Below are 14,816 nucleotides of genomic sequence, written 5' to 3' on the forward strand. Positions count from 1 at the left end.
ATAATCCAGCAGATGTACAATGTCTAAGATTCATTAATGGGGTACAAGAATGGTTCCCTTGGGGTCTATATACTATTTCCTAAAGTATGTTCCATAAAATACTAATTCTGAAGGATGTTACTATGTATTAGACGAGAAAAAGCAAATCCTGTGGTCACGTGAGTCAGGGAGTTGAAGAGTTAACAAAATTAAACTGGCTTCCTCTGCAGGACCTCTCAGAGCATTTACTATGCTACTGTGGACTGTGATCCTCCAAAAGGAAGGGAGTATATTTGTATTTTGTTTCCCAAACTGATTTGCCCATGAACCCTTCCTTCTTCCCCGCTCAGCACTCCCCCAAGGAGCATTTTGCAGGACTAGGGTTCTAGAACATCCGCTTGGCAATGCTGGCTTACTTTGTCGTTCAAGGTACTAGCCAGCCTTTCTAAGACTTATTTTCTGCCACTCCCCAACCTGAATCCTTGGATCTAGTTGGGTTTATCCTCTATATATGATTTGTGTATTCCCTGCCCCATAATCTCTGCATGGAACTCTCTCTCTTCCTTACGCTAATCTTATCACCTGGAGTTTAATATCCAGCATTGTCTTTTATGACCACCGCAGTCCTCTTCCCTCACTTGGAGTTTGTAACGCACAGTCACGCACTGCATAATAACATTTTGGTAAATGATGGACCGCATTTACAATGGTGGTCCTGTAAGATTATAATGGAGCTGAAAATTCCTATCGCATATGAGCATTGTAGCTCAATGCATTACTCATTTGTTTGTGGTGATGCTGGTATAAATAAACCTACTGCAAAATATATTGAAGAGGAGTGCAACTAATGGCCAGTGTAGATAACAGGAAAATTCACTGCTGTTCCCTTTCATAATACACTTTTACACAATGGCAAAATTGCCTAAGGATGCATTTCTCAGAATCATTGAGCGAAGCATGACTGTACGCTTGGCACCTATTCCTACTTATCCTATCCTGCTGAAAAGGTTTTACATTTGGAAGGTATCTCACTATCCAGTGATTTTTAAATTGTGCTCTGGAATCCTGGGGTTCAAGTGAGGAGCCTCAGAGCATTCCTGCCTCAAGGACTAAATGAGGCAGAGGGGGGCCCTCACCGCTTCAATTAGTGCAGTTCTGCTTTTAATTGTTTTAGACACTGTGTTCTGAATATGTTTTCATCAGAAGAAAGAAAAGAAGGAGGGAGGAAGAAAAGCTTCCTTTTTTTTTTTTTAACAGATAAGTGTAGCAGATAAAAGATACTTGTCTCATACATCTTTATGGTAGGAAGTTTGCACTATCATATAAATATCTTTCTAAATCCAACCTACTTTCTTCTTTCTAATGACACCTACATTTTGTAGATACATTTATGATATGAAAAACCACCTTCTAAACCAATACAGATTATCTGTATATGCCCAAATGTCACAGAGCTGTTAGCCAACTATTAAAAACTTTTAAGTTGTTTTTATTAGCTCTTTAAAATCTTAGTTATTTGTGATTTTGTATTACATGAACTTTTCTGTGGAGACTCATATGACATTGGCATTTTGCTCGTCCTTCAATCTCTTCTTCCACTGCTAACCACAGGATTACAAGTGATAGATAACTCTACCCACTAAGAGTTTCAACTACAGATAACATGATCTTATATACAGAAAAACCTAGGGCCGAGCCCGTGGCGCACTAGGGAGAGTGCGGCGCTGGGAGCGCGGTGATGCTCCCGCCGCGGGTTCGGATCCTATATAGGAATGGCCGGTGCACTCACTGGCTGAGTGCCGGTCACGAAAAAGACAAAAAAAAAAAAAGAAAAACCTAATGACTTCACCAAAAAACACTTAGAAATAATAAATTCAGTAAGGTCACAGGATACAAAATCAACATACAAAAATCATTAGCATTTCTATACACCAACAATAAACCAGCTGAAAAACAAATCAAGAAAGGAATCTCATTTACAATAGCTACAAAGTAAAATAAAATACCTAGGAATGAATTTAACCAAGGAAGTAAAAGATCTCTATAACAAAAACTGTAAAACACTGATCAAAGAATTAAAGAGGACACACAAAAATGGAAAGATATCCCATGTTCATGGATTGGAAGAATTAATATTGTTAAAATGACCATACTACCCAAAGCAATCTACAGATTCAATGCTATACCTATCAAAGTACCAATGGCATTCTTCACAGAAATAGTAAAAACAATCCTAAAATTCACATGGAACCACAAAAGACCCTGAATAGCCAAAGCAATCTTGAACAAAAGGAACAAAGTTGGAGGCATCATACTACCTTGACTTCAAAATATACTACAAAGCTATAGTAACCAAAACAGCATGGTACTGGCATAAAAATAGACATTTGCACCAATGGAACAGAATAGAGAATCCAGAAATAATCCATATATATTTACAGCCAATTGATTTTTGACAAAGGTGTCAAAAACATACATTGGAGAAAGGACAGTGATAGGGTTTGGATGTGTTGTTCCTGCCAAAACTCATGTGAAAATCTGATCCCCAATATGGCAGTGTTGAGAGCTGTTTGAGTCATGGGGGCAGATCCCTCTGAATGGATTAATGCTCTACCTGGGGAAGGAGGCCTTAATGAGATCTCTATTAGTTCCCATGAGAGCTGGTTGTTTAAAAGACCCTGGCACCTCCTCTCTTTCTCTCTCTCTCTTGCTCCTCTCACCATGTGATCTGCTTGTACCCACTGGCTGCCTGCCATTTTCCACCATGAGTAGAAGCAGCCTGAGGCCCGTGCCAGATGCAGCTGTCCCAGAATCATAAGCCAAATAAACCTCTGTTCTTTATAAATTACGCAGTCTCAGGTATTCTGTTATAGCAACCCAAAACCCACTAAAACAGACAGCTTCTTCAATAAATGGTGCTGGGAAAACTGGTTATCCATATGCAGAAGAATGGAACTAGACCCCTATCTCTCACTCTATAAAAAAACAACTCAAAATGTATTAAAGTCTTAAATGTTAGAAACTATAAAACTACCAGAAAAAAAATTGGGGAAACACTTCAAGATATTGGTCTGGGCACAAATTATATGAAGAAGACTTCTAAACCACAGGTAACAAAAGCAAAAATAGACAAATGGGTCTACATCAAACTAAAAAGCTTCTGCATAGTAAAGGAAACAATCAACAGAATGAAGAGGCAACCTGCAGAATGGGAGAACATATTTGTAAACTATTCCTCTGACAAGGGATTAATATCCAGAATATACAAGGAACTCAAACAACTCGATAGCAAAAAACCAAACAGATTAAAAAATAGGCAAATGATCTGAATAGACATTTCTCAAAAGACATACAAATGGCCAACAGGTATGTGAAAAAATGCTCAACATCACTAATCATGCAAATCAAAACCACAATGAAGGGCCGGCTGTGGCTCACTTGGGAGAGTGTGGTGCTGATAACACCAAGGCCACGGGTTCGGATCCCTATATAGGGATGATCGGTTAAGCTCATTGGGGAGAGCGTGGTGCTGACAACACCAAGTCAAGGGTTAAGATCCCCTTATTCGTCATCTTTTTATTTTTATTTTTATTTATTTATTTATTTTTTGATGACCGGTAAGGGGATCTTAACCCTTGACTTGGTGTTGTCAGCACCACGCTCAGCCAGTGAGTGAACCAGCCATACGGGATCCGAACCCGTGGCCTTGGTGTTATCAGCACCGCACTCTCCTGAGTGAGCCACGGGCCGGCCCTATTCGTCATCTTTTTAAAAGAAAAAGAAATTTTCATCACCTCAGAAAGAAACACAGTACTCATTTGCAGTCACTCCCCAATCCACCCTCCCTGAGCTAGCCCCAGGCTATCAATAAACTGCTTTCTGTCTCTACAGATTTGACTATTCTGAACATTTCGTATAATGGAATCATACAATATGTGACTTTTTGTGTCTGACTTCTTTCACTTTGAATAATGTGCTCAAGGTTCATCTGCATCCTAGTGTATCAGTACTTAAACCTTTTTTTGGCTGGTTAACATTCCGTTGTGTGGATATACCACATTTTATTTATCTACTCACTGGTTGATGGACACTGAGCAATTCTTAAACCCACACCTTTCTAAATTCTTGATAACAAATAAAAAGAGATACAAAGTGCCATATAAAACACTACATAACAGGAAGCAGCAGGTACCCTTGTCTCTCAGTCAGTGGACAGAAAACTACCTTATGTACTTACCTTATCTGGTGCATTTTTGCTTAACATTAAAGGAAAGACTCGCTCACGAAGCCAGTACTTTCGATCGTTGTTATTACAGCCATACACGAAGATATTATTCTTACGGCTGTGGCCGTGGAAATCACAATACAAGAGAACCTCTCTTTCTTCAAGAAGTCTATTGATGGGGACAAACAAAGGACTCAGTGGACATCCAAATGCATGCAAATCATCAAGGATCATTTAGAGTCTCTTCCTTAAGTATGGCTTCCCCTCCTAAAAAAATCTCAACTCAAATAGCCTTCAATGGACCCTCCCATCCCCATCCTCAGGCATTGCTGAAACCGTGTTACCCATGTTACCAGCATCCTTTGCTCCTGCCAGAGGGACTTGAAATGGAAAAGTTCTGATGTGGAAAGTGGCTGTGGGTAAGACATGTGTAAGCAGATAAGAGGAGAAAACCTATACAAATAAATCCCACTCTGCTGCAGACCTGTGAAAAGAGGGAGGGAAGCAGAGAGGCTGCAGGTGCCACAAAGAAAAAGAACCAAAGAACTGGATCCCCATACTGGCCTCCTGCCAAAAACAAAAACAAAAACATAAAAACAAAGAAAGCCCTGGTTCCTAACTTTCCAGGGCCAGTTCCCACAAGACTCAATTCTTCTTTGTCTCCTGATTACACAGGACACCTATTCCAACCTTCCAAACATGTTCACTTTCTCTATGATGATGATGGTAGGATGAGGAGGATAATAACAATAATGCTACACATTTATAATGTGCTGGGTGCTATGCTAAATAGATCACATGAATGATCTCATTTAATCCTCACAGTAACCACCCAAGGCAGGTATTATTACCCGAGTCTACAGATGAGAAAGCTCAAGCTCAGGAGGTTAGATCACTTGGCCAAATTCATAGAACCAGCCAGTAGTAAAACCAGGTTTCAAATCCAGGCCTGTCTGACTCCCAAACACATGCTCTTAGCCACTCTGCTTACTAGCCCAACACTACTCCCAACTGTTCACACAGGTATGGTTATAAGGTTTGCATTCACAAATTTTTATACTCTGTATTTTTATTTCCAGTGGAATGAAAGCTCCTTAAGGTGGGTGCTATTACATTATAGCTTTTAACTGCCTTACGCAGGCTTGAAAAATGCTGACTGATTATTTTTTCTTCATGAGACGCAATAGAAGATCGTAATAAGGAACTCAGACTCCAGAGCCAGAGAGCCTATGTTAAAACATCTATTCTGTCACTCAACAGCTGTATGATCTTGGGCAAATTACTTAACCTTTCTGGTCCTCAGTTTTCTCATCAGATACAACAAATGGATATAGATTGTGCCTATCTCATAGGATTAATGTGAAGATTAAATGGGTCATATGTGTAAAGCACTGAAAATAGTGCCTATCACTTCATACATAAGTGCTGCCTAATTGTTAGCTACTATTATTATTATCACACTAGTCTCATCATGCATACCTACGAACTCCCCTGACCTCAGACATTTTCCATTCAATTGTTTCACTTATAAGTGAAATAACTCTAGCTGAAACGTTGCATGTTCAGTTTCAACCCAAAGATAAGACGTGATTTAAAAGTCTGAAAATTAACAAACCCACTTGACTGCAAAAAGAATAGTAAAGACTGCCTCCACAGCTATACCAGATTCCTATGACAGCAGAAGAGACCTCATGCCCCATCAGGTATGTGGTGCTAGTACTAACAGCATTCCCAGAAAGATCAACAGATAAAAGGTCTCACCTTTTGATCATGTTCCTGGTGTACCAAATACAAGGGAAAGACTCCTTCAGAATGGTTTTATAATGCCTGTTCAAGTCCCTTCCTGACAATGAACACCGATAATTCCCCACAATCACGCCATCTGGATTTAACATGGGAATCACCTTGAAAACAAAGATATCTCTGAGGAGCCGGGCATCTGGGGAGTCACTAAGGATGAAGTCCAGAAAGCCTTTCATAATCCAGGAGCTATTACTTTCTCCGGGGTGTACTCTGGCACTCAAGACCACGGCTTTCTTTGCAGCTGCCTCTTGAGGAGTCTGGGATGGGTTGGTGATGGTGAGCAGGTAGACAGTATTTCCTGCTAGGCTTCTGCATAAAGTTCGGAGCTTACAGAACCTAGACTGGGTGGGGTTGTTTGCCACTGACAGGAGGTAGCACTGCAAATCAGTATAAGTATATGGGTAGAAATGTGCAAAGAAGCAAGTGTCCTGGTCATGTGGAAACTGAATGGTCCACGTGAGACAGTAGAAAGGCTGATGTCCATCATCTGTGTTGTTCTTAAAGTACTTGATTTCATTCCCTTCTCTCCTCCAGCCAATATTGTGGGTGCTAGCGTCCAATTGGGAGTACATGAGAGGCTTCATCCCTATAGTATAAAGGCTCTTGGGTTTTAGCAAGTTGACAATGGTGAAGCGATAGGTGGCATCTTTTCTGGTGTTTTGAACACGAAAATAAAACCACTGAGTGTGTTTGTTTGTGTAGAGGTCAGTTCTCAAGGTGAGTTCATAGTCATAGGTGTCTCTGAAATGAAAAAACAGAAAAACAACTCTGTAACCTCACACCCCCCTCAAAAACCAAATCCTGGAAAATATTGTTTTCCCCTGGAAAAACAGATCTATTACAACGTAAAAGCTTGCAACATCAAACATTTATTTTCGAATTTACCTAGTTCTCCAATTCACATGTTAGAGGAGCAGGGACTTGGGGAAGGAAATTTGTTTAGGGTGAGAAAGAGTGAGTCTCAAAACTCACCACTGCATAAGATGTTTGGAAATTCTGTGCACTTCTTGGTATCTTTCTAGAGTGCTCAGTAGCAGTTTCTAACCAATGCAGTACATGTCTCTGAAACATACTAAAAAGTAGCAAAGCCAGAGCCCTCTGTTGGCTGTTAGCATGACCATCCTAGAGAACACCGTGTGGACGAGACCCTTAAGCCTCAGTGTTATTTTTATCTCTGGTGATTCATTGTTTGGAGATGCGGGGTACCTATGGAATGCACGCATTTTGTTTAAAATAAGCAGAACTAACTCGCAGAGAACGAAATACAAACAGCAAAAAAACATATGTTGGTTAGAGCGCAGTGTTATAACACCAAGGTCAAGGGTTTGGATCCCTGCACAGGCCAGCTGTACCCCCAGCCCACCCCCCAAAAAACACAAAAAGATGTTCACCTATATGTGTAATTAAAGAAATGCAAATTAAAATGAGGTATCATTTCCCTCTCTATCTGATCAGCGTTACAGAACTGAGAAACTCATACACTGCTGATTGGAACTGAAATCCCGTTAGGGGGCAATTTGGCAATAACTAGCAATACTTAAAGTGTTCAAACATTTTGACTCAGCAATTTTATTCCTAGACTTCATTCCCTAAAACCACAATACTTAAAAATGTAATGCATAAGGGTATTAATTCTGTTAGTCACTGAACAAAAATTTCCTTTTTTTTTTTTTTTTAATAAAGATGACTGGTAAGGGGATCTTAACCCTTGACTTAGTGTTGTCAACACCATGCTCAGCCAGTGAGCGCACCGGCCATCCCTATATAGGATCCGAACCCGCGGCCTCAGCGCTATCAGCACCGCACTCTCCCGAGTGAGCCACGGGGCCGGCCCGTCAATTTTTATTTTTAAAAATTTATAATTTGTGTATGTTACACACACAGAGAAACAAATTAAGGCATATACACCAAACTGTTAATAGTTGCTGCATCTGGGAGGTATAATTATTGGGCTTTTTATGTTATGTATTTTTACTAATACAAATTTTTAGTGAGCACTAAGTTCTTTTAGAAGCAGAAGAAACAATTTAGATAATGTTTTATTACAGGAAAAAAACGAGTCATAATTATCCCATTCTTCTTCATCCTCATAACCATTTCCCATCACCTCTCTCTCTTTTGCAAACACTCCTGATTCCTAATATCATTCCTGAAAATACTTCTCAGTCACTACAATCATCATTCCTTTGGGAAATTTCTCGTGTTACTCACACTCTGACAGCTTTTTGCAGATTCCCACTCTCAAACCTTGATTCAAACAGTAGAGCATTATCTTCTGGTCCTTGCAATGTGATAGCAAGTTCCTTGATAACTCCTCGTTTGCCTCCTACTCTGGAAATGGTAAAATAGGCACCTTCTGTGGGAACTGCAGACAAAACAGACATATTGAGGCCAGGTTCCACTCAGAATACACTCATTCAGCAAATATTTACTGAGCCCCTCTTGTGGTCAGCACTATTTTAGGTTAACAACCACGAACATTAAAATTTTCAATTGTCCTTGCTGAGAATGATTTTCAACAATGTATATCTTTGAAATCCTTTATGTGGTTTAGAGCACATCCGTTTGCTTCATAGCTAACCCTGGCATCTCAGATACTGCTTGTATCCATCTAAACCCTCATTTAAAAGGATGTTGGGAGAAAATGATATTCTAAATGTTTGAAATTGAGTGGAGTAAGACACAATGCTATTTCAACTACTTTTTTTTAAAAAGATGACCGGTAAGGGGATCTTAACCCTTGACTTGGTGTTGTCAGCACCACGCTCTCTCCCAAATGAGCTAACTGGCCATCCCTATATAGGGATCCAAACCTGTGGCCTTGGTGTTATCAGCACCACATTCTCCCAAGTGAGCCACGGGCCAGCCCTATTTCAACTACTTTTATGGAGGATCTGAAAACATTTGCATTCTTGCTCTAAAAATGCAACTATTAAAAGAAATATAAACAGTACCTATTCATTAATAAAAAAAGATAAAGGAGAAAACAAAAAATAAAAAATAAAGTACACTCTATATAGTTTTTTGATATGTCCTCCCAGATTTAAATAAAACAAAAATATAAGTTTGATAAGAATTGGCATGGATGAATTTGCTTAAAAGGGAATCAAAATATCATAGTTATTAGTGAAAATAAAAGGTTATGATTAGAACTTTATTTTTTAAATGAAGCTAAAACAAAAAATTATACATTTTAAAAATCTTATTTAACAAAATTTAGGTTATAATCACAACCTCTTTCTAATCCTTGGAATAAAGGAATCAAATGTTGATTTTTTTTTTTTTTTATGGGGTTGCAATTTTTCAGACAAATTCAGTGAGAGTGCTGTAAGACATCATTGGTTTTTGCAGTTACTTTTGCAAAGCTGTTTTAGGGCTTCACAGGTTTTCTAAGGACTTCTCTTTGACCTACAATATTATCATCATTGTATCTAGAAAGATCTATGTGTCATCTTTTGCTGACTTTCTCTTTGCTAACTGATGAAAAATTTCTAGATCCTCATTTGTCAATGACTTTGTAAGTGATTCAAGCAATTTTTTTAACATTTATCAACTCCTTAAAATCTTACATTTCTTGTAAAGACCACAATTTCACCATGCAATTAATTTTTACTGTTTGCTTATACTGTCAAATGTCAATAATATTTGCCCATTGGCAAGACACTGATATCTAAGATGTTGACCATGGGGCAGGGTAGATCCTAGAATTAAACAAATAGTAATGTTTGTGCAAGGCCTGATTTTATAATTAGCACACTAGTAAACATATCCATATTATGATGACTTTTGCTTCACTATGCAGCCTTGTCACTGTGGTGACTTAGACAATAAACCCTTGGATAATAAACTAAAGCAAAAGAGAAAGCAAGCATGTAAAGAAGAAAACAACCACAGAGGAATTAGGAGCAGAAACAGAAGCAAGGATACATGTAATCCAGTTAAAAGCTGGGGCCCCATGTGATTCAGTCTCTTCATGGAACTACAAAGTACAGATAGCAACCAGATCAGACAAGTAGTACAATTCACAAAAGCTGCCGTATCAGAAGATAACTCAAAGTCTATTCACTTATGATCACATCCTTTGCCTAATGTCTCCCAAACTCCTCAGACATTCCATAAGGTGGAGCTAGGTGGACTGTGAATTGCTTCACCTTATTTACTTTGTTGCACATACTTGTTTTTTTTTTTTAAACCACATTATTAATATTAACATGAGGAGAGCTAATAAGGCAACCTGGAGCAGAGAATGTGCATGTAACATCTCAGCTGGGCCCTCTGCTATAAATGGCTCATTTTATTCTCTTAGTTGTGGAAATAAAAACTGTGCATTCTCTCTCTCCTACTTATGATTGTTTTTCTCCAAGAGCCCTCCCTGATTTCCCTGACTTAACAGATTCTACTTCTAGTAACTAAACTTGGTACATATTCCTCCTCCAATAAAATATTTTCTTTCTGATCATTACTATTTAGCAGAAATTGATTTTGAAATTATGAGGATTTTTTTTTAATTGTATTTAAAAAATAAATTTAAGGCTACTCAGGTGAAGCAGTAGGAGAACTTTTTTCTTGCTTTCTATTTCTTCAATACAGCATTTTCTAACTTTTTTTAAAAAGCTCTACTTAGCCCTGAAAGCTGTGTATGTGTGTGCAATGAGTATCGATGATTTTTGGTGATGATAAAAGATGTCCTCTTGGGCGGCTTCTCTACCTCCCCATGCCCATTACTTTTTTTTTTTTTTTGGTGGTTGCTGGCCAACACAGGGATGGAAGCCTAGACCTTGGTGTTATCAGCACTACACTCTAACCAACTGTGCAAACCAGCCAGCCCTAATTTTTTTATTCTTTTCTCATGTCCATTCCTATTACCACTTGACATCCTGCCATTATTCAAAATTTACTTCCCCTTCCTTGGGAAGGTTCATATTCAATTCCTTGCCTCACTGCTCTTTAGCATTACTTCCTCTCTTTTCAGTCTGAAAGGCTCCTGTTACCCACATGCTGCACATTCTCCTCAGCACTTGTTATTATCTGGCTTTTTATCACAGCCATCCTAGTGGGGGTGAAGAAGTATCTCAAGTTTTATTTGTATTTCTTTAATGACTAATGATGTTGAGCATTTTTTCGTGTGCTTAAAAGCCATTTATACATTTTCTTTGGCAAGATAACTATTCAAATATTTTGTCCATTTTTTAGTTGGGTTGTCTTACACTGGATTCTGGATACAAGTCCTTTACCAAATGTATGATTTGCAACTATTTTCTACCAGTCTGTGGTTTGCCATTTTTTTTTTTAAATTGTGTCTTTTGAAGAGCAAAAGTTTTAACTTTACATGAAGTCCAATGAAGTCCAAACTCTCAATTTTTTTTTTTTTTTTTTATTTGTGGTTGACCAGTATGGGGATCTGAACCTGTGACCCTGGTGATATAAGGCTGTGCTTTAACCAACTGAGCTAACCAGCCAGCGAATTTTTCTTTTATGAGTCATGCTTTTGGTGTCATATCTAGAATCCTTTGCCAAATTTAAGATCATAGATTTATCCCTATGTTTTCTTTTAAGAAGTTTTATAGTTTTTGCACTTATAGTTAGGCCATTAGGCCCATTTTGAGTTATTTTTTTTATATGGTGTGAAGGAGGAATCCAATTTCATTCTTTTGTATGTGTATATCCTGTTGTCTCAGCACCATTTTTTGTTTTGTCTTTTCTTTTTTTTTTTTTTGAGTTTTCAGCACCATTTGTTGAAGAGACCATTCTTTACCCATTGAACAAGTCTTGGCACCCTTGATGAAAATCAATTAATCATAAACATGTGGATTTATTTCTGGACTCTCTATTCTACTCCACTGATCTATATGCCTATCCTTGTGCCAGTACTGCACTGTTTTAATGACTATATCCTTGTAGTATGTTTTGAAATTGGGAAGTGTGAGTCCTCCAACTTTGTACTTCTTCAATATTGGCAATTCAGGGCCCACTGCAATTCCATATGAATCTGAGGATCAGTTTTTCTATTTCTGCATAAAATATCATTGAAAGTTTTTTTTTTAAGGCCACTGGGATCTTGACAGGGATTGAGTTTAATCTGTAGATGTTTGGGTAGTATTGCCATTTTAACAAAATAAATCTTCCAATCCATGAACATGGAATGCCTTTCCATTTATTTAGATCTTCAATTTCTTTCAGCAATGTTTTGTAGTTTTCAGTATACAAGTCTCTCACCTTAGTAACATTTATTCATAGGTATTTTACTTATTTTTGATACTTTTTAAAATTTGTAAATGGGATTGTCTTAATTTAATATTTGAATTGTTTATTGCTAGTGTATAGACAAAGAACTGATTTTTGTGTTTGGATCTTATACCCTGCAACTTTGCTGAATTTATTAGCTCTAATAGTGTGTGTTATGTGTGTCTGTGTGTGTATTCTTTGGGATTTTCTATGATATATCAGATCATGTCATCAGTGAATAAAGAGTTTTATTTTTCCTTTCCAACTCAGGATGACATTTATTTCTTTTTCTTGTCTAATTGTTCTGGCTAGAACTTCCAGCACAATCTTGAATAGCAGTGATGAAAGCGGGCATCCTTATCTTGTTCTTGATCCAAAGGAAAGCTTTCAGTCTTTCTTATGTATGGTCATTAAGTCTCTGTTCCATTACATCAGTGGTTGGCCAGAAACGTGACAAAGATGTCCTTAAACACCAGGAGCCAAAATGAAAAAAGAAACAAAATTTTCCTAGTCTTTGCAGATTGGCTCTGAGGGGGGCATTCCTTGACACTAAGCCAGGATGCCAACAACTCAATCTTAGCCTTCACCTCCTGCTTGGACAAAGCGCAAAGACCAGCCAGAGGTGCAAGTCTACAGTCCTCTCAGGTCTTTTCTGAACATGGATCCAGCTCTGGGCATGCATTCTGCCTTTTCCAGTATACGTGGTAGCCCTTCCAAGCCCTCAATCCCCCAAGAGTCTTTCTCCTTCACGGGCTTTTGAGCCTGCAGGCTGCTTGCCTCATTTGCCATCCGTTGTCTAGGTGGCTATGGGCAGTGTATTGTATTTAAATGTTTTTGACTGATGCCACCTGGAAAAACTACTTCAGCCCAAGGGGGAAGAAACAAAAGTCAGCCTTTGTTCTGATTCCTCAGGGAATTGAAGACAGGTTAAAAAAATCACAACCACAGTTTTTTGAGAATAAGGTTCATATTGTCCACCTCCCCCCACCCACCCCCATTCCAGCATGCCACACCAGGAATGTGGGCTGCTGTCTCTAAGGCAGCTTGTTTCTTCATTAAACACTCCCCTAAGTGGCTGTTTATAATTCCAGTGTTCTGAAAAGGCTGATTCTGTTAGCTTTTGCCAGCTTAATAGTTGCTTCAGTAGAGGAACTGATTCTTGGAACTCCTACCCTGCCATTTCTGTCTAATGCTTTTTCTGTGCCACGTGGTTTTTGTCCTTTATTCTATTAAAATGTTGTATTCCGTAATTGATTTTCAGATGTTAAACCGATCTTACATTTCAAGTATATGTCCCACTTGGTCACAGTGTATAATCCTTTTTATATGTTACTGAATTAGGTCTCATAATATTTTGTTGAGGATTTTGCATTTATATTCCTGAGGAATATTGGTCTATAGTCTTCTTGTAATGTCTTTGTCTGGCTTTGGTATCAGGGCAATACTGGCTTCATAAAAACAGCTGAGAAACTTCCTCCTCCTGTTTTCAGAATTGGTAAAACCTGGTACTATTTCATGTTTAAATGTTTGATAGCATTCATGGCTGGCTGGTTGGCTCAGTTGGTTAGAGCACACCAAGCTCAAAGGGTTCATATCCCCATACTGGTCAGCCACCAAAAAAAAAAAAAAAAAAAAAAAATTAATTTGAACGAACCCTGTCAAGCCAAGTGGGCCTGAGTTTTTTTCGTGAGAAGATTTTAAACTACTGATTCAATTTCTTTGTAACAGTCTGTCCAGAATTTTTATTTCTTCCTGAGTCAGTTTCAGTAATTTGTTTCTTTCTAGCAATTTGTCCTGTTAATCAAAGTTGTCTAATTTGTTGGCAAAAAGTTGTTAATAGAATTATCTCGTAATTCTTTTGATTTCTGTAGGTTTGGTGGTTACATCCCCTCTCTCATTCCTGATTTTGATAATTTGTGTCTCTATTCTTTTTTTCTTGGTCTAGCTAAAGTTTTGTCAATTTTGTTGATGTTTCCAAAGAACCAACTTTTGGTTTGATTTTCTCTATTATTTCTCTGTTTTCCATTTCACTGATTTCCATTCTTATCTTCATTATTTCCTTCCTTCTGCTTGCTTTGGGTTTAGTTTGCTCTTATTTTTCTAATTTATTAAACTGGAAGCTTAGGTAACTGATTTGAGATATTTCTTGCTTTCAAATATAGGCATTTAGGGCTAGCCAGTTAGCTCAGTTTGTTAGAGCATGGCCTGGTAACACCAAGGTCAAGGGTTCAGATCCCTGTACTAGCCAGCTGCCAAAAAAAAACAATCAAACAAAAATAGGCACTTGAAGCCATAAATGTTGTGGCAGTGCTTTAAGCTGCACCCCATAAGGGTTTTTTTAAAAATTTATTTAAAAAATTTTTTCGGCAGCTGGCCAGTATGGGGATCCAACCCACAAGTTTTGATATAATGTGATTTTATTTTCATTCAGTTCAAAATATTTTTGAACTCTTCTTGTGATTTCTCTAACCCATAGATTATTTAGAAATGTGCTGTTTCAATTTCCAAATCAAATATTTGTGGATTTCTCAGATTTCTTTCCTTTTTTTTTTTTTTTTTTTTGGTGGCTGGTTGAACCCTGGAC

At 38.1% G+C, this 14,816-nt stretch overlaps 1 protein-coding gene across 1 annotated transcript in view; it reads right to left on the minus strand.

Annotated features, from left to right (window-relative positions):
• Window positions 1-14,816, minus strand: part of AGBL2 (AGBL carboxypeptidase 2) — a 35,134-nt gene that overhangs the window by 11,459 nt on the left and 8,859 nt on the right. The window contains exons 8-10 of the mRNA XM_063094187.1: window positions 8,219-8,372; window positions 5,966-6,748; window positions 4,217-4,373 (exon numbers count right to left, since the gene is read on the minus strand). Coding sequence (XP_062950257.1) covers window positions 4,217-4,373; window positions 5,966-6,748; window positions 8,219-8,372 — 1,094 coding nt within the window. The remainder of the gene's footprint in view (window positions 1-4,216; window positions 4,374-5,965; window positions 6,749-8,218; window positions 8,373-14,816) is intronic.

The sequence above is a fragment of the Cynocephalus volans genome, chromosome 4 (genome assembly GCF_027409185.1).
Source record: "Cynocephalus volans isolate mCynVol1 chromosome 4, mCynVol1.pri, whole genome shotgun sequence".
Taxonomy (NCBI): Eukaryota; Metazoa; Chordata; class Mammalia; order Dermoptera; family Cynocephalidae; genus Cynocephalus; species Cynocephalus volans.